The sequence below is a fragment of the Poromitra crassiceps genome (genome assembly GCF_964638095.1).
Source record: "Poromitra crassiceps genome assembly, chromosome: 14".
NCBI classification, from domain to species: Eukaryota; Metazoa; Chordata; class Actinopteri; order Beryciformes; family Melamphaidae; genus Poromitra; species Poromitra crassiceps.
This window is the reverse complement of record NC_139633.1, coordinates 11,762,430-11,787,452: the sequence shown is the minus strand read 5'-3', so window position 1 is coordinate 11,787,452 and position 25,023 is coordinate 11,762,430. Positions and strand designations below refer to the sequence as shown.

At 43.7% G+C, this 25,023-nt stretch overlaps 1 protein-coding gene across 1 annotated transcript; it reads right to left on the bottom strand.

Moving 5' to 3' along the window:
• Window positions 1–852: 852 nt before the first annotated feature.
• cep68 (centrosomal protein 68) lies at window positions 853–24,693 on the bottom strand. Its single transcript, XM_083651225.1, has 9 exons — window positions 24,592–24,693; window positions 16,530–16,635; window positions 16,115–16,419; window positions 14,861–15,976; window positions 13,794–14,037; window positions 12,512–12,699; window positions 10,028–10,150; window positions 9,844–9,940; window positions 853–2,666 (listed from the first exon to the last, which is right to left on the bottom strand). Exons 3-9 carry the CDS (start codon window positions 16,382–16,384, stop codon window positions 2,479–2,481), a joined length of 2,226 nt encoding a protein of 741 aa, XP_083507351.1. The 5' UTR covers window positions 16,385–16,419; window positions 16,530–16,635; window positions 24,592–24,693; the 3' UTR covers window positions 853–2,478.
• Between the last annotated feature and the right edge of the window lie 330 nt (window positions 24,694–25,023).

Here is a 25,023-nt window from a genome sequence, read left to right as displayed (position 1 = left end):
TTTAATGATGTATTAATACATCATTTGTGAATTCTTTTTGAAATTACTCTTTTTAATTGTACGATTGGATAATTATTAAGGGGACACTCTATTCATTAGCGTAAGACCCTCCTGGTCCTCCATACTGCGCCTGCACCTACAACAAACAGAAACACATTAAGACGATGTGCACATTCATAAGACACTTATTGTGATGAGTAAGTTGACACGGCTCAGTGTTGCATAATACTTGCTCCAACACCTTCCTGTCGTCAACGTCCTGCAAAAAAATGTCTCTTGGTAAAATTAGTTTTCAGGAAGAATATGCTAGACTTTCTCACTCAGACCCATGTTTTGAAATGACATTTTCAAATGCATTATCAATGGTTTGGCTTGGTCCCACCATCTCAAAAGCTTCTGGTGGACTTTTGGCTCTTCTTGTCTCCCCAAATGTTTGAGAAGACTAGTATAGACTGAAAAATCTCTGAATTCCCCCATACTCCTCTTTGGCCTTGAGGTTTGAGATATTAATGTACCTAAAACGATGTACCAAAAAGGAGTCAAACTTTCAATTCTTCATAAAATCAACAAAACATTTAGATTATCGTTCGGTTTGTGGTCACTTCGACTTACAGGAAAACAATATTTACAAGCTTGTCACTTGACCAAAACATGACATTGTATTAATCGTGTCAGATATTTTGTGTAGGCTGCTGTTATACTGAAGGTCTTTATTATGCTCAGTGAAGTGGAGACTTTTTCAGTTAGCCTGGGTGAGCCCAACCTTTTGAACACCACAGTACAGAACAAGGCAAAACAATCGCTAACAAACACAACCAACCATTATTTTAACCAACCGGTTTATTTGGTGAATTCAAAATAATTACAATATTGTGACAAGTTTCAGCTTTTCCAGGTATGTACAGTCTCATTTGAAGTAGATGTTAATATTAAGAGAATTGAACAGTGACATCATTGATAAGGACTGATTAAAAATGTACTTTAAGGCTGTGTGGGTTATGTTCAAGTGCACTTTGCAGCCAGACAGGCCGAGAGTCTTTTCAACCAGGAACTGCATTGATCCCTGTGGGGAAATCATGTTATAAACGTGTAGATCAGGAGTGCTCCAAATGTCTCGCTGGTGATGGTGATGAAGGCAAGTCGCCATGTTCTACATGCTGTGTGACTAGCTGCCATCGGATCAGTGAAAAACTAATGTAAACCTGATTAGATGCTGGAATCACAGACTGGACTCCTGTTTCTTCAGAGAACTTGTTTTGTGCCATTTTGGATTTGACTACAGTTTATTCAGTATTATCATCACAGAGAGGCAGGATGATAAAAATAGCCAGTTACGGTATTCATTACAATGCATTTCTCTGCAAAAGGTTGATAGAAAGTAGTAGAGCTGACCAAATGAGTGCAAGTCTTTCAAAAAATCGTAAAAAAGATGATCGGTACAGGGTGAAGATAAATGACAACAGCATAGGTAGCAAAAGCAGTGCATTAGATCACTATTAATGTTCAAAGTCAAACAAAACATGGTAGAAAACCGAATGCTTAACAAAGCATTATCCTTTAGATGACATTTCTAAAAGCACTCAACCAAGAGGTTGAGACACACAAAAGTGACGTTCTTCCAGGGCTTGAAATTAGCAGTAGCCACCAAACACATACTGTCGGGAATATTGTGAATATGTCTCATGAAACACTAAATCCAATTGTCCAATCAAATTGTAGCTGAGAGAAGAAAAGTTAGAATGATAACTGATGATGCTGTTTAATCAGTTAGATACTGGACTTGGTTACGACTCAGTGAGGAAGGGTACCTGGGACCATCATCATCATCATCATCAGACTTGTGCTAAGAGGGAACCACCTTATTCCTTGAGGTGGTTTAAGCCCATGTGTTTTCCACACCAGACTGGACATTCACTCATAGGGAGGAAGAATAAGTTAAAAAGGGATATTCCTAGATTTATTACACCTCATGTATTTACACATGGCCCGTACCATGTCTCCACTCTGACAGATTGGGGGAAAGGTTGAACCTCAGTCAGGACATTAAACAAAATGGCCAGTGTGTGGCACTAGAGGGCACGCTGCACCCGATCTACTATGAATCACCTCATTCATGTGAGCTGACCGAGGTGACAGAAGAATGGAAGTCAATGCACAAAACACTAAGGCTTAGCTATGGCGAAGTCTCTGCAATATCTTTTGCTAACAAAACTTCCAAACCTGCTGATATTCACTTAATTTTTTTAATAATTAATTAATTATTATTTTTCATTATTTTCTGATCAATGTGATAAGTTAGTGGATGTAGGTCAGCAAACCATCAGCTTAGAGGGAACCTACATGTTAAATGTTTGTTGATGTGACTTTGCTCTCCATGACAAATACGAATTTTGTGTAAAAAAAATGTTGGAAGTAGAGTCAGAAATGAAAGCAACAACTTAAGAATTAAATCCTGGTTCACTGGCATGTCTGACGTGTTCACAAAGTGGACCCTTGGACCCCCACCCTGGGCTCCTTGACTGTACTGGGCTGACTGGCCTGGCTGTTGGGCTGACCGGGTTGGGTCAGGCTGTCCATAGCAGACAGGATAGAGGAGAAGAAGTGTTCGGTGTGGGTCTCCAACGCTCTGGACTGCCTCTCTATCAGGACCAGGGTGTCTCTTAAAACTGGAAAGAGAGAGAGGTAAAAGAGATTTTTTTGGGGGGCGAAATTATGACACGGTGAAACTAATACTGTCTGTTGGGTCAGATTGCAGCAGCAAAACAGTAACAGGATACAGCCAGTAAAGTGACAGTAAAGTGACTTTCCTCCTCTGTGTGTGTGTGATTGAGAAATGAGATGCAGGTGGTGTTCATCCTAATTGGCCTGGTCAGGTGTCAGATTGCTGCTGGCTGATTGGCTGGTGGAGAGCATTTAAGCCAGCTGATGCCATCCTGTCGCCCCTTGCTCTCCTCATTCCCAACGATGATGGCTGCTGTGCTGACTGCTGTGTTCTGTCAGGTAGGAACTGTGTGTAGACCTACTTTAGTAGTTCTGCAGAACTTTATTAAGATGTGTCTTTATCTTGGTAGACCTGTGCAGTCTAAACTGTAAATAGTTACCTTCCAGATCTACACTTTTGTACACTGTAAATAACACTTACCCAAGTAGCAGAAAGTAGGGGGAGAAGCCCTTTAGTTTTTTGTAACATTTTCTGATGTTTATTTTGTAGGAGCTTATAGGTAAGAGCTGTGTCTCTTATTTAATCCATCATTTTCTTTTCTTAGGTAAATTTAAGGTTGGGGATTAGTTTGATTGGTTAGTTGTGTTGGGGCCATGCTGTGCTCTGAAACTAAACCTGCTACTTGTGAACTTGTGATGGTGGTTTGGCTGATCATCCTTGGGAGTGGGAAGAGTGGGGGCACTTTTGTGTTGCGGTCCCGTTCCCCGAGGCCGGCTCCTAACGTAATTGGGTGCTCGTCTGCTTTTCTCATTCGTCAGCACGTCGTCTGTGAGTGTGTATATATATATTTTATATGTTTGTCTGGTGGGCAGTCTTTGTGCAGGTGGTAAATGGTGTTAGTCAAGGTGGCTTTGCATGGAGCTGAGGAAGCTCATGGTGGTAAAGCTGGTGGAGATGTTTGTTGGAGGAGGAGCCGGTCAGAGGGGACCAGTAAGACTGAGGAGGGGCGTGACAAGGCAGGGCCGTCAGTAGCACCGTTTCTCCTCTTTCTGTGTAGACTGCTACCCTACAAGAGTCTCCGTACATAGACTTGCCTGTCACTCTGACTCCCAAGCCGTCTAAATCAGCGATACAGACGTATTTACAAGTGTCACAGAAACATTTCAAAGCCACATATTGAGAAGAAGACTTCATAGCTTCTCGACGTCGGGGTTAGAAAGCTCGACGCTGCTCATAAATGCCTCTTTTCATCTGAAGTCTGTGCTGGTGATATTTTTTACCGAGCTTTCGGCCAGAGTGGCTCTGACGGCTGAGAGCTCTAACCTGGAAAGAATATCACCAGCACAGACTTCAGATGAAAAGAGGCATTTATGAGCAGCGTCGCGCTTTCTAACGCCGACGTCGAGAAGCGATGAACCCTTCTCAATATGTGGCTTTGAAATGTTTCTGTGACACTTGTAAATACGTCTGTATCACTGATTTAGACGGCTTGGGAGTCAGAGTCACAGGCAAGTCTATGTACGGAGATGGGACTCATGTAGGGTAGCATAGTCTACACAGAAAGAGGAGAAACGGTGCTACTGACGGCCCTGCCTTGTCACGCCCCTCCTCAGTCTTACTGGTCCCCTCTGACCGGCTCCTCCTCCAACAAACATCTCCACCAGCTTTACCACCATGAGCTTCCTCAGCTCCATGCACACCATTTACCACCTGCACAAAGACTGCCCACCAGACAAACATATAAAATATATATATACTCAGACGACGTGCTGACGAACGAGAAAAGCGGGCGACCCCCTAATTATGTTAGGAACTGGCCTCGGGGAAGGGGACGGCAACACAAAAGTGCCCCCACTCTTCCCACTCCCAAAGATGATCAGCCAAACCACCATCACAAGTTCACAAGTAGCAGGTTTAGTTTCAGAGCACAGCATGGCCCCAACATCAACAAATCAAACTAATCGCCAACCTTAAACTTACCTAAGAAAAGGATGGATTAAAAAAATAGACACAGCTCTCACCTATAAGCTCCTACAAAATAAACATGAGACTGTTACAAAACTAAAGGGCTTCTCCCTCCTACTTTCTACTACTTCGGTAAGAGTTATTTAGTGTAAAAAAGTATAGCTTTGGAAGGTAGCTATTTACAGTTTGGACTGCACAACTCTACCTAGACAAGGACAGATCTTATAAAGTTCGAAATAACTACCAAAGTAGGCCTACACACAGTGCCTACCTGACAGAACAAAGAGTCTGCCCTCATCGGTGGCATCCCTAAACCCATTTGACAGTGCAGACACAGGAAGTTGGTGAAATAAAAGTTTTGGGCTATCTTCTAAACGTTTTGTGTCATGTGTTCACATCATTCCTTTCCTCAGTGTGTAACTGACTGGAGAGTCCACTCATTGCACGCCCAACTATGATGGCGCTCTGTTGGCTGTGTTCTGTCAGGTAGGAACTGTGTAGGCCTACTTTGTTCTTCAGAACTTGAAGATGTGTTATCTTGGTGGACCTGTGCAGTCTAAACTGTAAATAGCTACTTCCAGCTCTACACTTTTGTACACCAACATCTTACCAAAGTAAAGTAGGAGGGAGAAGCCCTTTAGTTTTTTGTAACATTTTCTCATGTTTATTTTGTAGGAGCTTATAGGTGAGAGCTGTCTTATTTAATCCATCCTTTTCTTAGGTAAGTTTAAGGTTGGGGATTAGTTTGTTGTTGGGGCCATGCTGTGCTCTGAAACTAAACCTGTGACTTGTGAACTTGTGATGGTGGTTTGGCTGATCATCTTTGGGAGTGGGAAGAGTGGGGGCACTTTTGTGTTGCGGTCCCGTGCCGAGGCCCGTTCCTAACATAATTGGGGGCTCGTCCGCTTTTCTCGTTCGTCAGCACGTCGTCTGAGTATATATATATATATTTTATATGTTTGTCTGGTGGGCAGTCTTTGTGCAGGTGGTAAATGGTGTGCATGGAGCTGAGGAAGCTCATGGTGGTAAAGCTGGTGGAGATGTTTGTTTGGCGGTGGAGCCGGTCAGAGGGGACCAGTAAGACTGAGGAGGGGCGTGACAAGGCAGGGCCGTCAGTAGCACCATTTCTCCTTTCTGTGTAGACTATGCTACCCTACAAGAGTCCCGTCTCCGTACATAGACTTGCCTGTGACTCTGACTCCCAAGCCGTCTAAATCAGTGATACAGACGTATTTACAAGTGTCACAGAAACATTTCAAAGCCACATATTGAGAAGGGTTCATCGCTTCTCGACGTCGGGGTTAGAAAGCTCGACGCTGCTCATAAATGCCTCTTTTCATCTGAAGTCTGCTGGTGATATTTTTTCCAGGTTAGAGCTCCCAGCCGTCAGAGCGCTCAACAGCGCCACTCTGGCCGAAAGCTCGGTAAAAAATATCACCAGCACAGACTTCAGATGAAAAGACACATTTATGAGCAGCGACGAGCTTTCTAACCCAGATGTCGAGAAGCTATGAACTCTTCTCAATATGTGGCTTTGAAATGTTTCTGTGACACTTGTAAATAAGTCTGTATCGCTGATTTAGACGGCTTGGGAGTCAGAGTGACAGGCAAGTCTATGTACGGAGACTCTTGTAGGGTAGCAGTCTACACAGAAAGAGGAGAAACTGTGCTACTGACGGCCCTGCCTTGTCACGCCCCTCCTCAGTCTTACTGGTCCCCTCTGACCGGCTCCTCCTCCAACAAACATCTCCACCAGCTTTACCACCATGAGCTTCCTCAGCTCCATGCAAAGGCACCTTGACTAACACCATTTACCACCTGCACAAAGACTGCCCACCAGACAAACATAAAATATATATATACACACACACGACGTGCTGACGAATGAGAAAAGCAGACTAGCACCCAATTATGTTAGGAACCGGCCTCGGGGAACGGGACCGCAACACAAAAGTGCCCCACTCTCAAGGATGATCAGCCAAACCACCATCACAAGTTCACAAGTAGCAGGTTTAGTTTCAGAGCACAGCATGGCCCCAACACAACTAATCAAACTAATCCCCAACCTTAAATTTACCTAAGAAAAGAAAATGATGGATTAAATAAGAGACACAGCTCTTACCTATAAGCTCCTACAAAATAAACATCAGAAAATGTTACAAAAAACTAAAGGGCTTCTCCCCCTACTTTCTGCTACTTGGGTAAGTGTTATTTACAGTGTACAAAAGTGTAGATCTGGAAGGTAACTATTTACAGTTTAGACTGCACAGGTCTACCAAGATAAAGACACATCTTAATAAAGTTCTGCAGAACTACTAAAGTAGGTCTACACACAGTTCCTACCTGACAGAACACAGCAGTCAGCACAGCAGCCATCATCGTTGGGAATGAGGAGAGCAAGGGGCGACAGGATGGCATCAGCTGGCTTAAATGCTCTCCACCAGCCAATCAGCCAGCAGCAATCTGACACCTGACCAGGCCAATTAGGATGAACACCACCTGCATCTCATTTCTCAATCACACACACACAGAGGAGGAAAGGAATGATGAACACATGAGAGAAATATACAAGGACTGAATGTGAACATTAGCTTCTGTAGCTAATTGAGTTTATAATGACTCAGAGCTTGGGACACCTTGTATATTAGCCTGTATTATCCCATACATGTAAAAAGCAGCTGTGATGGCAAAAATTAGGCTTACAACATATACAGTATGTTTTTTTTTTTTTTTTTTACAGTGCACCTGAACGCAACATGCAAGATACCCACTGAATAAGTGTCCAAATGTTCATGTCATTCTGGCCAATATAGACCCTTCTCACGGGGGCCATTTTGTGTCGAGAAGCCAGGGTAAACACAGGTGCAAGCAAAACACTAATGAGGGTTTCCAAATTCCAATCATGGAAGTTGGAAACCCTCATTAGTGTTTTGCTTGCACCTGTGTTTACCCTGGCTTCTCGACACAAAATGGCCCCCGTGAGAAGGGTCTATTCTTCTGTTATAGCATTTCAGTCTGGAATATGGAATATCTTTCAATAATCTTTATGACTAAAAGGCCAAAAGTAATCTCATGTGTAAGAAATGGCTGTTCTACATTGAGGTATAAATTTAAATAATTAACTTGTTGGTTTTGGATTTATTTAGCTTCAAGAGTGCATGTTTGTGTGACCCTCAACACAGGCTTTGAGAATCCCGGGCCACTTACTGATACTTATGCTTAAATTAACCCACTCATATTCTGGTTTATTTCAAGAAAAACATTTCGGATAGTGGAAATTCTAATTGGCTGGTAACTTTAAAATCTAGCAGCCATATTGGCAGGTGGTGAAAAAAGTTAATTTCAAGCCCTGCAGGGAGAGTGTGGTGACATAGGAGTGAGTGAGAAAAGGATCAAATATTGGTGGTTAAGCCTGAATAATGACATCACAACTGTTAATTTAAAATTAGTTATTCCTCTAAACCTGGCTTCAAATGCCCCAATTTTTTCGCGCCGTTCAGCCCTCAGCAAAATCTGGTAGCGAGGACTTTTTTTGTGGCCCTCTCTATCATCAAAGTTGCCCATCCCTGGGTTACGGCATGACAATATTTGTTCGGCGGCCCCCGGCAACAATCTGGATTTCTCATGTGGCCCCCCATGAAAAATAGTTGCCCACCCCTGATGTAGTAGCTAAATCTGTGGCTAGAAAATTTATTTTGTGAATGGAATATCTTAGTTTCAACTGTATTGAGCTAACAAGGTGTTTATATGTGTGGCTTGTGTGGAGTTTGGGAAACTCACAATCTCTATTTCAAGTGAGCTTGCTAGGTCAGCACTAACCCCGCTAAGCCTGCTTGAAGAAGACAACAAGTGGGGGGGGAGTAACGAGACTTGGGGAGAGGTGACCATGTGACTAGATATAGCTTGGTTACCATGACTCCAACAATGAAATCACTTCATAAAGAGGAACCATGGGCTTCCCCAGCTAAATTCTTAAAGGGATCCACGCGTCACCAAAAATGCAGTAGGAGTTGTACACTGGGATCTGATTAAATGTACAACGTGAGACATGACCTGCAACTGAATGATGCAACGGTAATGGAGCCTCTCATTTGAAAGTAATGAGCTTCCCTGGCATTCAGCCCTGGCCTGACGTAGCTTACCTAAGCTCATGCATGTACTGCACTGTAGTATGTGTTGTTATGTAACCCCCACACAATGATGTTACAATACAACCTAAGCCTCTCTAAAGGGCTATCCTAACCCTAACTAACCAATGTAGGACAATGACAGTAAACCGACAGTATGTAAAAATGACAGTGAAAAAAACACTTAACAACTACCAGCTGCTTCCCTAGTGGAATGCAGCGCTACATTGTAAGCATTCTAAAACCCATCTTTGGTCTGTGACACTACTGTAGACACACTTCTACCTGCGGGGGTGCAAACTCATGGAGAGTGAAAAAGGTGACAGATACCAGGGGCAGACACAGAACCGCTTAAAATCATTTATTTAAGTGCCCTATTTTGAGATCAAAAAGTTTGCATCGCTGTACTGTACTTGAGGTCAAGAGTCAACTGTGTCCACTAAATCAGTAGTTTTCAAAGTTGTTCACGTCAAGGACCCCGGCCTAAACCTGACACAAATTTGACCACGGACCCCTATTTGATAAGATTTTGTCCCAGGGTCCCCCACCTGATCAGATTTTGCATTGTGTTGCTTATGGATGGAATTTATAGCCAAGTGTTGGCTAAGGTGTCTCTATAGCAGGAGTTCCCAACCTGTTTTGGCTTGTGACCCCACTTTGAAATCACAGAAATCTAGGAATCTTTAAGAAGCACTGAACTAAATCAACAAGTTACCGGACATCCATCCATTTTCCTGTAGACCTGACTGACCAAGGAAACTCAGCTGATGTGTGGACGGCTGGACACTCAACTGCCTTGTTGGCAATGAAGGAGAAGTATTGAATACAGGCTAGCTAAACTTTTCAGTCATCCCTCAACAGCCAATCAGATTTCCACGCTCCCCTGTTCCCCTACTGATGTGATTTGGTTTCATGAGTAGCTTTGCCTAAGTTCTGAGTGAAACATCTGTTCACTTTCAATTAATGTTGCCTAATTAGTGCTCGTTAACTCATCAAAAGGATGTGAAGTTCTAAAAGGTATTACCAAATAGGGCAGACACAAGTTGGTCAGAACTTTCTACAGTAGCTGCAGACCACAGTGAGACTCACCTGGAGACGTGGTGTTGATGCAAGCGAGGAGAACTTCTCCAGTGTGCAGAACAGAGCTGGTCAGGGGCTGATGGGCGCTCACTTCTCTCTGGAAACTCTGACAATTGGAATATATTGTCAACAACACAATAGGCTGCGAATGAAAAAGAAGGCATGGACAGCGGGACCTCCGGTCATTGCTCACCTGATAGTCCGCTAGGGACGACTTGACGCTCTCTATGTCCACAGTGGGTGGAGCCAGTACATCCACCCTCTCCGACACCGTGTAGAGCCACCGGATGAGCTGGTCCAGGTTTGAGCAGAACATCTGATGGTGTACATGTTCATCGCTGCTTTAGAATACTATGGTCACACACCAAATGTAAACGATGCATATTTTAAACTTGAAATATATAATCGTATACAACAGTGTGAAGGGATTTTGAAAATAGTTCAGGTGTTGGTCTCTTGAAGATTTGACATAACTGTAAAGCCTCTCTACAGTTGGCCGGATTCTGTCAGTACCAAGGGGCAACCTCTGTGGCTGAAAAAATGAAGGCAATGCAGAAGAAGTGCCTTAAACCTGCAACGGTTCTCGAGATAAAGCGCTTTTTGTGTTGCCAGTAGGTGGCACTATGACTATGCATGTGTGCGAATTGCATGAAATTCAACACTGCACTCCGTCGGGTTCCCATAAATGCACTCCCCGAGTTTGAAGTCGATCTGTTCTTGAGATACGTGAAGGAAGGAAGGAAGGGACGGACGGACGGACAGACAAACTGTTCTGCCTTAGAGAGAGATTCTAATGGCCAGCAGGAGGCGACTCCACTGGCTGCAAAAATAAATCTAAATGTATAGAAATTATTGGGAAAATGATCGTACTTCTCACTTGATTTATTACCTCAGTTAACACTTCACTAGTAAGTATATGGTCTCAATCGCTTGTTTGAAAGCCTTCTTCAATACAGCATCATGTTGAGTTTGTAAATTATGGTCCGACCAATTGCGAGTAAAATATACAATAATACAGATGAGATGCTTTGGGCAGTGATTGACGGACAGTGCCTGGTCTCTCACTAGCTGCTTCTGGCTCCAAATAACCAAGATGGTGAAAATGCCAAACTCAAGGCTTCAAAACATGAATCCACAAACCAATTGGTGACGTCACGATGGCTCAGTCCATATTTTTATACAGTGTATGACCAGTACGTACCTGGATGTGTTGCCTGAGGGAGTCAGTTTTATACAGTGTATGACCAGTATGTACCTGGATGTGTTGCCTGAGGGAGTCAGTTTTATACAGTGTATGACCAGTACGTACCTGGATGTGTTGCCTGAGGGAGTCAGTTTTATACAGTGTATGACCAGTACGTACCTGGATGTGTTGCCTGAGGGAGTCAGTTTTATACAGTGTATGACCAGTACGTACCTGGATGTGTTGCCTGAGGGAGTCAGTTTTATACAGTGTATGACCAGTACGTACCTGGATGTGTTGCCTGAGGGAGTCACTTTTATACAGTGTATGACCAGTACGTACCTGGATGTGTTGCCTGAGGGAGTCAGTTTTATACAGTGTATGACCAGTATGTACCTGGATGTGTTGCCTGAGGGAGTCACTTTTATACAGTGTATGACCAGTACGTACCTGGATGTGTTGCCTGAGGGAGTCACTTTTATACAGTGTATGACAGGTATGACGTCTCACAGGCTTGTGTTACGTACCTTGGGATCACTCTGGATCAGTCTCTCTCAGGAGAGGCTACTGCTGAGAAAATATTATCAAAAAGTGCCAGTAAACTCAAGTTTCTGTATCGCAGAACAAGGCAGTTTGATATTACTATTAAAAAACTCCTTGTAACAGCACTGATACAGTGCCACTTTGATTTTGCCTGTTCAGCTTGGTACAGTGGTCTGAACATGAAATTACAGAAGAAGTTGCAGGTTATGCAAAATAATATAATTCGTTATTCACTGAATGTTCCTCCTAGGACACATGTAGGTGGAAACAAATTAAAAAAGGTGGGTATGTTGCCTGTTGAGTTTAGGATTGAACAGCTAAAGCTAAACCATATGTATAACATCATCAATGGTACTGCCCCCATGTATCTGGGCTCACAGATAACAATGGTCCATACCCAGCATGGTCACAACACCAGGGCTAGTGTGCGCTCATGCAAGGTACCACGAGTGAATAGTGTAGCAGCTCGAAGCTCCTTTTTTTATACTGGGTCCTTGCTGTGGAACAGCCTTCCCTTAGGTATCAAGCTGTCAGAGTCAAGAGGTGTCTTTAGAAGGCAGGTCCGGGATCATCTTTGGAGTAAAGGGGCTAGCTAGAGGACAGGTTTTGCCGCCAGCAAAACAGTGTTTTTAATTCGTGATATTGTTGTTTTTGTTCTTGGATTTGGTTCTCTGAAATTGTTGCCGATTTTCATGTTTTTGTTTTGTTATTTGTTTTAATGATTTTAGGTGTCTGGTTACGGATAAGAAATGGTATATTGATTAGAAATTGTATATTGATATGACTGACTTTTTACATGTTATGTGTTGTGCGTTCTGTCCTACAACAGCAGGGACCATGTTGGAAATAAGTGTTCTCACTTTAACATGTTATCCTTTGGAATTTTCTTTTGTAAATTGTCTTCTCTATATCCATAAATAAAAATCAATCAATCATCAATCAGGTACGTACCTGGATGTGTTGCATGAGGGAGTCAGTTTGCTCTTGGGTCCTCTGGATGTCAGGGAGGGTGAGGCCGCTCAGCTGCTCCACCAAAGCCTCCACCTCCCTCAGACTGGAGCCGCTCAGTCCTGCTCCGCTGACCGACTCCATCCAGGCTCCGGGACTCCTCGCTGCCTCAGAGGAGTCCGCGTGATGACCTGTTGATGGAGGGGACATGGATTTGCAGTGACCAAACCAATTAGCCATACATATAGATCTCAAACAAGCTCCACTTTGTCTTCATAGTCTCATAGTTATTCTGAATGTGAAATGGCATAACTTCCATAAAGCTCAAGTGCAGATTGTCAGCTTCATTCTGTGGTTATTTTCAGCCAAATGTGATACACAAATAAGTAACGTTTGGTGGAATAGGTGGATTTAATTGGTGGAATCAACAAAGGATCAGAACTTGGTCTGGTCAGTCTATTTATCTATCTATCTACCAGCTCAGTGGCCTTGTGGTTTGAGTGTCCGCCCTGAGACTGGGAGGTTGTGAGTTCGATCCCCGGCCGAGTTAAACCAAAGACTATAGAAATGGGACCCATTGCCTCCCTGCTTGGCACTCAGCATCAAAGGGTTGGAATTGGGGGGTTAAATCACCATGTGATTCCCGAGTGCGGCACTGCTGCTGCTGCTCACTGCTCCCCCAGGGGATGGGTCAAATGCGGAGAACAAATTTCGCACACTCAGGTGTGTGACAATCATTGGGACTTTACCTTTATTTCAGGGAAAGAACAGGTTGGCCTCAATCGGTGTACTTTTATGACAATATTATGACAAACTGCATGTATTTAAACAGTGTTCAATTTAGGTCTTAAAAGGTATACTATGCAGAATTTCCCTGCCTGCATTTTCCTCATAAATAAATGTGCTCCATGGCAGACCAGTCACAACTTGTACTGACTTCATGCCTGGCTGCACACAATCACTTGCGGCTGACATAAAAAATAGACGCTGCAGGATGCTGCAGATGCGCCGCGGCCGGTGTGACCGGTCAAATCTATTAACAAGGGCGCTGAAATGAAAATGCCTGCACTTTTTGACACTTCCCCCTCGCTTCCGTTTCCAGTGTGTTTGGGCGTGGGGGCGTGTAGCGTGTGTTTGGGCGTGGGGGCGTGTAGCGTGTGTTCGGGCGTGTAGCGTGTGTTCGGGCGTGTAGCGTGTGTTCGGGCGTGTAGCGTGTGTTCGGGCGTGTAGCGCGCATCCATTTACACTTCAAAAATCACCACTTGCTTCATGATCAAATGCATACCCTTATAGAGATACTGAGAGGCCTGGGGAGCACACCCCTCCTCTCTCCCCATGTGTTCTTTTCCTCCATCACTTCCTGGATCCTTCCCTTCTTTGACTTGTTGTCCCTCCTCCTCCTCCTCCTCCTCTTCGGCCTGCTGCTTCTCGGGCAGGCTGACGGAGGAGAGGATGGAGGCGGTGCCAGTCTCCAGAGACTCCCAGCTGGCGGTGACAGGCTGCCTCAGCTGGGCTGTCACCTCCCTGACCTGCAGAAATACTTCACTTCTTTACTTGAGTCAATGAAGACATGCCCACGTTGAAAAGCTCTGAAGCAGGAGTCCTCCGTTCAAAAAACTACTTAGCTCAATATACTCTAAAAATACTGGTAGGGTTTATAAAAAAAGGGGGGGGGGGGTGCCTTTAAAAGTTTTAAATGTAAGTTTGCCCTTGTTTCATTTTATTATGCTATCAGATTCAGATCAGACCAATTTCACTATTAACGTTTAAAACGTCACAATTTTGTAAGCGTAAAGTCTCAGCTACACCGAGTGTTTCTGTTCTCACCCTAAAAAAAAGGGACATTATGGTAATAGGGAAGTTGTGCACGAGGGAAACGCGGAGACAACTCCTTGTTGAAGAGTTAAAGGATCACCCTTTTTTCTAGTCCTAGTCCAAACCACAAAACGTAATCACCCCCTAGGGTGTATGGGAAATGTCGTTAACCAATCTACTAACAATGTATTGATCGTAAACAAGAACATGACTGTGCAAGATCGCCGTGAATTATCATATGTTGTGAAATAAATCACTGCATAATTATCGTGAAACTGTGATCCCCCCCCCCCCCCCCAGATTATAACCGTAACATCAAAATCTATACTCGTTGCATCCCTAGTCAACAGCAGTCTACTTATACTCATAAAACCTTGCATTTTCATAAGCCACTGTAGCTGTTTCAGATGATGTTCTCAGTCCAGACAAACCACACATGAAAGAAGACTGAGATCTACATCTCCAGGTGTCAGTAAGGTTATTTGGCACTTAGCATTTGCATAAAGGTACATTCAATTACTTTCCACCTCTACTGACCTGCCGGGACAGGACCAGCAGCTCCTCCAGCTGGTCCGGAAGAGGCCGGTACTCCTCGTCCAAATCCCCACCACCGACACCCCAACGCCGGGGAAGAACGCTGGTGGAGCGGATGAAGGCAGGGGAGGTGGAGGAGGGCGGTGCGCGGTGCTGGCGGTAGTGATCGCCTCCTTTGTTACGAGCAGAGTGGTTCATTCCACCTCTAACCTTACCGCAGTCCAGACTTTCCAAGGACAACCCAATAGGATCCGTTAGGGAAAGAGGGCTACCCCAGGGCGGGCCATCTGAGGATCTCGAGAGCCCGCGGAGGTCAGACGATGACCTATGACCTCCACTGAGAGCCCCCCTCTGTCTGCTCTGCCCTGTGCCGCTCAGGGAAAAGTCCAATCCTGATAGGCTGGTGGAGCTACAGAGGTGGTCAAGTCCAATTCCTGAGTCCTGGAGGCATGGGTCTGCCTGGAGGAGAGATTCACCCTGCATCTCAGAGCTATCCCACTCACTGACCACCCTCCCTGGCCTCAGAGGGTAGGTGTAGTCCAAGAGGGCCTGGTACTCCCTGTCTGGGTCCCAGCCTGGAGAGCTCCTGTCTGGGGATGGGGGCAAAGATTTGGGGATGGCACAGGCCCAGTAGTTAGCCTGATGGGGGGACATGGTGTGGCGGGCAGGCAAAATATGTCTCTTCAAGTAACCTATAGAAGAGCATCCATCTAGGTTGCTCTCGACCTCTCCTCCTATTCCCTCCTTGCCACCTAACGTGAATTCAGTCCGCTGGGGCCTGGAGTAACGCGAGCGGGGAGTGTAAGTAGGAGACAGGAGGGTGGATGTAAATCGAGATCTGGGAGGGGAGCTTATGGTATGGACCTCCGGGGGCGGGCTGGAGAGGCTGCGTCGAGCCAGTATGCTGCCTAGGTAGGGCGACCTAAAGGGGGGCTCCTCGTGAGACAGCCTGTCCCTAAGGTCCGAGACACCCAGGGATGAGCTGAGCTCTTCTCCAGAGGTCGAGGCAGGCGAGAGGTTACCCTGAGAGAGCATCACCTCGTCTCTCGGTCTGGTGAGGAGGTCCACGGCGGCATGCTGCTGATATCGTTCCGTCCTGCAACCTGTCCACTGTGTCTCCTACGGGGAAGGAGGTGGGTAGAATTGCTGGTCAACAGTGATTCTGATCCTTATCAAATACAGTGTGATCTTGTATTATTGCTTCCTTAATGAAAACCTCTAGTCTCAGTAGTAGCAGTAGATGAAATTCTGTGATACCTTCTCAGGGTGCTCCTGTGCGTGTGCCCTCTTCAAGATGGACGTCTGCTGCTCACCAGAGAACAGAGGCCTCCTCACTACATACTGCCTGTCAGTCAAATACCTGGAGGTGGCCGCCATGCTAACACTTTTGCGTGAACCTTCCCTATCCCCTTCTGTCTCTATCCTCCCTCTTTCTGTGTGTCTGGCAGTCGGGGTCGGGCTTCTTCTGGTGTGTGTCAACTCTGGGATCTGCGTCTTCCATCGCCTGCTGCATCCTTTGGCTTCCATCGAGGGAAGAGAACACAACGAGAGGGTCCTGTCAACTGAAAGAACGATGAAGAAGGTTACCCTGTGTCTGCAGTGTGTCGGTTTATTAACGTTAAAGATTGCCTCGGGCTATTTCATTCTTTTCCGTTGCTTTTCCTTCATGCACCTCGGAGGAGCTGCAAGGTTGCGGCAGATTCTCCGTTCAAGGTCCCGTCCCGACCTCATCGCTCCAGGACGAGGCACGCCAACGCCTCATGCATCCACGACCAACACTGTAATGAGAGAGAGAGAGAGGGGGGGGGGGTTGTATGGTCATCAATACTGTAAGTCTGTCCAATAAAAGACAGCATGGGAAGTGCGAGGTAGTAAACTCTCAAATAGCCACGTTATTATCCTAAATCCCCCTGAACACAGGGTCACTCACAGATACAGACTGATCCTGATCATGTGAAATGTGTCTAATTTATGTATTGCAGCATTAAATTGATCATCCAAGTATATGAACACCCTTTCCAAATGAACATATTTCTAAGTCGCGCTTATACACTTAGTGGCCGTTCACACACCATACGCCGAAGCAACGCTCAACCTACGCTGAACCCACAAGTTTCATTTAGGCGTTCCTTGTTAACAGGCGAGGCCATGTTCACACCACCCGCGCGTGTGTCACGCTGAAGCCACGCTCAGACCTTGCTCAAGAGATCGTTCAGGATTCAGTCCTATTTTCCAAGTGTGACGCGTGAAGCGTGAAGCTGCCAGGCATGAAGTCAATGGGAGTTGTGGGCGGGTTCAAGGCGTGCCGAGCGAGGCGCTGAGGAAAAGACACTGCTCCTGGTGTGACCGGTTAAGTGTCAGCTCAGCTTGAGCCTGCTGCCTCAAGCTTCAGCTCTGCCTCTGGTGTGAACAAAGACTTACAATTGCCTGGCGAGCGGAAACTCTCTACTCGCCGTTTTCTGAGCAAGAGATAAGCATCACTGGGTCCATCCATGCGAGTGCAATGATATGTTTACTCCTTGGCGACCTCACCCGACTGATCTCATTAAGACTGCATGCTCAGACTCGCCTCGGCTCACTCGACCAGAGAAGAAGAACAGCACTCTTTTGTCCACCAGGCCTGCTCTCCATTGTAGATTTCAGATCAACATATTCGCTTCATAACTTTAAGCAACTCCATGAAAGCCACACAAGTGGCAGCTCTCCAGAAATAGTCAATCAATGATGATGATGGCCATCAAGAAAATGCAGTATAATTGAGGAGCAGTTTTGGAAGAGAAGAAGCCAGGTTCACAGCCAGGTGCACCTGCTAGGCTGCTAGAGGTTTTGCGCAGCTTCATAATTCAGCTCCGTGTTGTTCTTTTCCCCAGCTCCACACCAGCTGCCGAAATGGTCATTACATTGGATGCAGAAAAAGCATTTGATCGTGTAGAGTGGGAGTATCTGTTCTCCGTCTTGGGGAAATTCGGCTTTGGCCCTAAAATTATTTCTTGGATACAATTACTATACTCCGCCCCCACTGCTTCAGTGATGACTAATTCTCAGAAATCAGATTACTTTTCGTTATCAAGAGGGACCCGTCAAGGTTGCCCTATCTCTCCTCTTCTCTTTGTTCTAGCTATAGAGCCTCTTTCTATAGCTCTTAGATCCTCAACACTTTTTACCGGTATTTATAGAGCTGGACTGGAACATCGTGTATCTCTTTTTGCCGATGACCTTTTGTTGTACGTTAGTGAACCTGAAAAATGTGTCGATGACATCTTACACATTTTAACATCTTTCGGTTCATTCTCTGGTTACAAACTAAACATCGGCAAAAGCGAGTGCTTCCCCATAAATGAGGCAGCGAAGCAAATTCCGCCAGGCATGCTACCATTCCGACTAGCTCATTCTAATTTTCGTTACTTAGGAATCAGCATTTCCCACTCTCTTTCTTCTCTCTTTAAGGATAATTTTGCAAAGTTAGTGGGTGATATTAAATCTGACCTAGAACGTTGGGATTTTCTTCCTTTGTCACTAATAGGTAGAATCAATTCTGTTAAAATGAATATTCTTCCTCGCTTTTTATTTCTTTTCCAATGTCTTCCAATTTTTATACCTAAGTCATTCTTTCAAAACTTGGACAAAATTATTTCCAGGTTTATCTGGGCTGGTAAAAACCCAAGGGCCCGTAGAGAAGTTCTCCAAAGAAACAAGCAGGATGGGGGCCTTGCCCTGCCTAATTTTTTATTCTATTATTGGGCGGCCAATCTTGTAAATATTCACGCGTGGTGTAATTCACCCGCTCTCAATTGGTGTATAATTGAAGACATCTCTTCTCGACCTTCTTCTCTTTCAGCTTTAGTCTGTGCCCCCTTAGACTCTCGCCCCCCCCAATTTATTAAAAATCCTATAGTTCTCTCTTCTTTAAAAATATGGAAACAGTTTAGGCGTCATTTCAACCTGCTTGCCCCTTCCCCACATAGTTCTATATGCCATAATCATTTATTTCTCCCTTCTCACCTAGATGCATTTTTTAGTTTGTGGAGAGAGAAGGGTCTAGTCTGCTTTTCAAACTTATACTTAGAGGGTATATTTGCCTCTTTTGAGAACCTCAGTGTACAATATAATCTACCACACTCCCATTTGTTTAAATATATGCAGGCTCGTAACTACGCTCGCACGCATTTTACATCTTTCCCTCTACTCCCGGTAACCTCTTTTCTAACCGACATTCTGTCTCTTCCTAAAACAAGAGGTTTAATTTCAGTCATGTATAATCTCATATTGAACTCGAACACGATCTCTCTTGCGAGAGTTAGGGGTAAGTGGGAGGAGGAGTTTGGACAAGATCTGTCTGATGAATGTTGGGAGGAGGCATTAGTTAGAGTAAACTCCTCATCCTCATGTTCTCGTCTAACCTTAATCCAGTTCAAAGTTCTTCATAGGGTTCACTACACAAATGCTAAGCTTAGTAGGCTGTTCCCTGATACGAATGACATTTGTGTTCGATGCGGCTTGTCTCCAGCTGACCATACTCATATGTTTTTCCTGTGTCCAAAGCTGTCTGATTTCTGGTCATGTTTTTTTAGAACATTAAGTGAAGCCCTTAATATTACACTGAACCCATGTCCGTTTATTTCCATTTTTGGGGTGCCCTCTACATTAGTTAATCTCTCTAAAACTGAATCTGATGTTGTCGCTTTTGCATCACTCATAGCCCGTAGACGCATTCTGTTGCATTGGAAAAGTCAAAATCCCCCCCCTTCCACATCCTGGCTGAGTGATTTAATGTCTTTCCTGTCTTTGGAGAAAATTGGGCATTCTGTGAGAGGATCAATTGCTAATTTTGACAGAAGATGGCAGCCTATTATTTCCCATGTCAACTCGCTCGTGTCTCTGGACCCAAACTGACCTTTATTTTATTATTTTTTGAGATGGACACCCTGAGCATACTTTATTCTTTTTACTTCTATATACGGTACTTTTCCCTTTTTTTTTTTTTTTTTTTTTTTTTTTTTACTTTATCTCTCTATATGGATTTGTCGATTGCTCATCACCCCCCATGCGACCTATGCCTGATTTGTGTGTTATCATGTAGACTTATTGTTTTGTTATTTTTCTTTTTGTTTTGTTTTGTTTTTGTTTGTTTGTTTTTGTTTTGTCTGTTTGTTTCATTGTTGTTTTAGTTTTCTTTCTGTTTGTGCCTTTGTCAATTTGAGATTGTATAAGAAAAGGTTGTGCTCCAGTCTGTGACTGGTGCATCCCAAAAGAAAAAAAAGAGAGAAGAAATACCACTGTTCTGGGTGTACCTTGTATATAACTTTGCAAAATTCCAATCTCAAATAAATATATTATAAAAAAAAAAAAAAATTCAGCTCCGTGAAAGTACCTTGAGACTCCACACCAGCTAACTTTGTTAACACCATTACTTTTTAAGCGGTGCAGCTGCTTCTGACGTGTGTTTGTAGCACAATGAATGTCCGTTTGTAGCACTAGCATGAGAGGATAGCAGTACGAGTAGCCTATGCATATGGAGAGGGGGAGCGGGGGAGAAGGGGCCGACCTGCGCAACACAACTTACTTCAACACCTAGGCGTGATTTTTTTGTAGAAAATGTGCTGCCTCAACTCAACTGCGGTTTGTATATGAATCTGATGATAATATCAAAAAGCAACAAGGAAAACACAAAAACACAATCAGATTCATTACCACCACTGAGGTGCCCTTGAGCAAGGCCCTTAACCCCAACCGCTCCAGTGGAGCTGCTCAGTGGCCAACAGATCAGACTGTGGTTGTACTAGGTCAGCTTCCAGGTGTGAATGTGTGAATGTGAACAGGGCACTCCTGAAAAAGAGAGCAATGCTCTCAGTGAGACTCCCCCTGTATAAAATAAAGGTTATAAAAATGGCATGTCATGCTCTTCTCCCAATTTTGATAATCACAAGATTATGATGTTCTAAGGAAGATGGCCACCAAAATCAGGCTGCACCATGCCTGGACTTTCCAGAGAATTGTTTTCTTACCACTTGGATGACTTAAATTAATCTACACAGAGACAATTAAAAAGGAAACTAGGGATGTTCATCAATTATCGAAAATCGATAATTGATCGTTAAGGATTGGAATCGATCCTGTGGCATTTGGATCGATTTTTTAATTATTACATTTTTTTTTTTTTTTTAGACTAGGTTTGGGTGGAATTCGTTCCTCCTCGCCCCACTCCATTGCACAGCCGACTAACGTGAGGTGGAGCTTCATATAGTCTCTAGTTTTCTGGCTGGGCACGGGCCTTTGTGCCAACAAAACTGTTTTAAACATGGGAAATTCACACCGGCATGCGCCGCGGACAGCAGTGTTGGAGAGGAGACACATTGAAATAAAGAGTTCATTGAGGAGAACACGTTGTCTTTCATATTTTCTGCCATAGGTATTCATTTTGTAAAAAAAAAAAAAAAAAAAAAAAAATTAAATTGGAAATTGAAAATTTTCTAAGTATTAATATGATCGATAATCGATAATTGATCGTTAATTTTCACCGATTATCGATTTTGGAAAATTTTCAAAATGAACATCCCTAAAGGAAACCATCAACATGAAGAACTGAGGTGACATAATCTTTTGGAGAACTGCCCCTGCTCTAGTTCTCCATTTGGGCAGGGTAGAAACTGGGAGCTACTCATACTAATATACCAAATGTGATCATAAATGAGTAGTATGCAGTGTTTTCCACTACATACTACTCGTACTAATATACCAAATGTGATCATAAATGAGTAGTATGCAGTGTTTCCACTACATACTCAAACATTATTTTGTGTACGGTACATGAAAAATGTGGATGTACACAGTAGCAAGCAAGTAGTAGACCATCTACAATTGAATTATTTGAAATGGGCTGAAGAGAGACAGCATCAACTCAGAATATGTAATCATCTACACCTTTTTACCATAGGCTTTAACATATTAACGCCTCCTGATCTTTCCCCTTGCTCAAATTGAGCAAATGATTCGCCATCCACGATAACAACAGACGATGCTGATATTATGGTGTCAGAGGAAATCCTTTTGAAAATCAGAATGATGTCTGAATAGTACAATTGCATGGCTCTATCAGTACGTTGAGAGTGAAAGGATTAGGGGTTTCCCTGTATCTGCATGGTTATGAACTCTCTCTTCACAGTATCCTCCTCCATTGTGTATGAGAGTGTCTGGTTTCCATGGCGACGGCCTGGAGAGGATGGTGCTATACTCAAGAGGGAGCTGTCAATCAAAGGCTACCTACAACAGCAGTTAGGCAATAGTGAGGCTGTTATTCCGACTTCCACACACATCATTCAGTCAGATGTCTGAAGCCTCAAAGCTTAATAGGAACCTTGTTAAACTTCAGCATTATTTCATAAACAGGAAGTTAACACAATTAGAGAATGTACCGTTAGGAGAACTTGGTATATAACGGAAGCGAGTCCTGCAACGGACAATATTTTTACAAAACTCCTGTTAAAATTGTGCTTCAAACACTGCTACAATGATCATGTCATGTTTCCGTGTAGTTTAACGGCGAAAACGTTAAGTCGAACTTCTTTCTAGCAACATACCGTTGAAATAATTTATTTTAGTTGTGTCTTTGATTTACCAGAGTCGGGGAACGGACGCTACCGCTGGCGTCTTAACTGAAAGCTGTTACGGTCCTGTTACGGACAGCTCACTCTGCGGCTCTGCTGGTTAGCAAGCCAGTGGTTAGCAAGCCAGTAATAGTCAACAAAGCGAGTGGCTTGTAGTGGTCGCTGAGTCCCATTTTGCTGCATTATTGCCACCTAGCTGGCCTTGTTGTGTTTTAGACAAAGCTAGCGTTAGCTAGCTAGCAAGCTAGCAACTTTAAAGATCAGTAACTCTCGTCGCCCAAGCACGTCTTATGGCTTTCTGTCATCAAAGTCACTTTCCTAAAGTAATTTGACATGTTACCATGCACATATTCATATGAAATTCCACATATTGACACATATAGATGTATAAATTAGTTCCACTTTCACAAAGCGGCGATCCAGCATCTGAAATGCCTGCTAAAGTACTGGAAACCACGTCGAGAGACCTCTGACCCGGACGTGACGAAACAGGCGTCCAGGTGTCCGTTGCAGGACACAGTTACGCTACATATATATATACATATATATATATATATATATATATATATATATATATATATATATATATATATATATATATCGTGCTATATATATTAGGGGTGTCAAAAATAATCGATTATTTATAAAAAATTATGCATCGCGATGTGGACGTGCACGATTCTGCATCGAATCGTAGCCCTCAATCGTAATCGAATTGAATCGTGAGGCCAGTGAAGATTCACAGCCCTAATATATATATATATATAGTGCTATATATATATATATATATATATATATATATATCGTGCTATATACATCTATATATAGATATAGATAGATAGATTGATAGATGACTGTGTTGATCATAGTTTCTCTGATACCTCTCTACCTGCAATAAAGTCACAGAGTTGTACAGTCCTGTGCACTAAATTAGAGGTCCCGTCCCTGATATGAAAAAGTTTGAGAATCACTGTTTTAGAGAGACTAGACTATCCTATCATAACAAAGTGATTGGTTCAAAATCCCTAATCCTAACCATAAATGCCCTTTAGCAAGACACTGAACCCCAACCTGCTCATTCATTATTGCTCTGGATAAGAGCGCACAGCTGTGTGTAATCATGTGCCAGGCCAACATGGGGAAATGCATACAGGAAATGTGACACCTCACCTCACCACTTTCACTTCCATGTTCAACAGCTGTTTGAGTGATAAGACAACCACTGTGTAAGCCTTGTGTTTTGGGACTCTGTTCATGTTCACAGCCTGATATACAGTACAGTCAAATACATGGTAAACACAATGGACAGTGGTCAGTGTGGGACTGTTTAACTGGTGCAGTGGGGAACCATAGCAACAAGCAGTGACATCAAACAGAAGTGACCTAGAGGCAAAGCAAGGTGCCATATAAGGCATCGTGTCGTGTTGGCTCTCTGAAGAGTAGACCCTACATGTTCTGATATGTTGTCCTGTAAAATATGTGTGAAATGCTTTGACTGCTCATATATATATTATTGATCTGTTAATGAAAGTAGGCTTAGCACTACTCAACTTGAAACGAAATGCTTACAAATGTAGGCTATAGAAAACCAAATGTAAAGCTGTACCAAAGCAGCATCACATTTCTAGTTGTACAAAGTGAACTTTCACAGCTCGCTGCCGCCCACCACCGTGATGGAACCAACTGGTGTTTGGTGAAACAAATGCAGCTTGATGTTCTGGCTCTAGTAGGCTATGCCGAATTGAAGAGTGTATTCTTTAATCAAATAAATTGCGTTAGGTGTCAAGTCATGTAGCATGTTTGTAGCTTTTGTTTTGACGACAAGCAATACATAAAATACCAGATATTTGAATCGACTTTCTAAAGGCAAGTGTCAGGGCTAACCGAAGCCTCGCAAAAAGGTTAAATTAAACACTATTGCACATTTTTACCTAACAGCTAAACAGAAATACGGGTTTGAGTTCAAGGCATCACGTTCAGTGAGGCTACAGTAGCTTTTCGGCTAATTTCCCCATAGACGCGGCACCAATTTCCCGGGTATCCTCGTCAACTACGTTACCCAGTCAGGACACTAACTAACGTTAGTCTAATCTCAAAACAATACGAATGGTAACGTTAATAGCTACTCACCCCATTTAGCGTTACACTAATAATGTTTAGCTGGGAATTGTCTCCAGATGTTGCGACAACGTTATCTTTGCAGTAGCATTGTTGCTGCAGCCTCCCTCCGCCTACGAATCGTGCTACCTTCAGGTGCCTCTCATAAACTCCTACTTTCGAAAGAAAGACAGACAGACTTCTTTCTAGACTGCCTTTTTACAGAGATACATCTAATTGCAGCGCCGCAGAGCCAGCTGGCTACGCCTCTTGACACGGTCTGGCTACGCCTCTTGACACGGTCTGGCTACGCCTCTTGACACGGTCTGGTATACACATCACCCTTCAAAATAAAATACTCGTTATTTTTCTGTTGATTTAAAGAATTACAAGAACAATTATGCTTTCTATCTTCCACACTGAGCGTAGTTAGGCTCGTTTTCAACTCACCCAACACATTTTGTT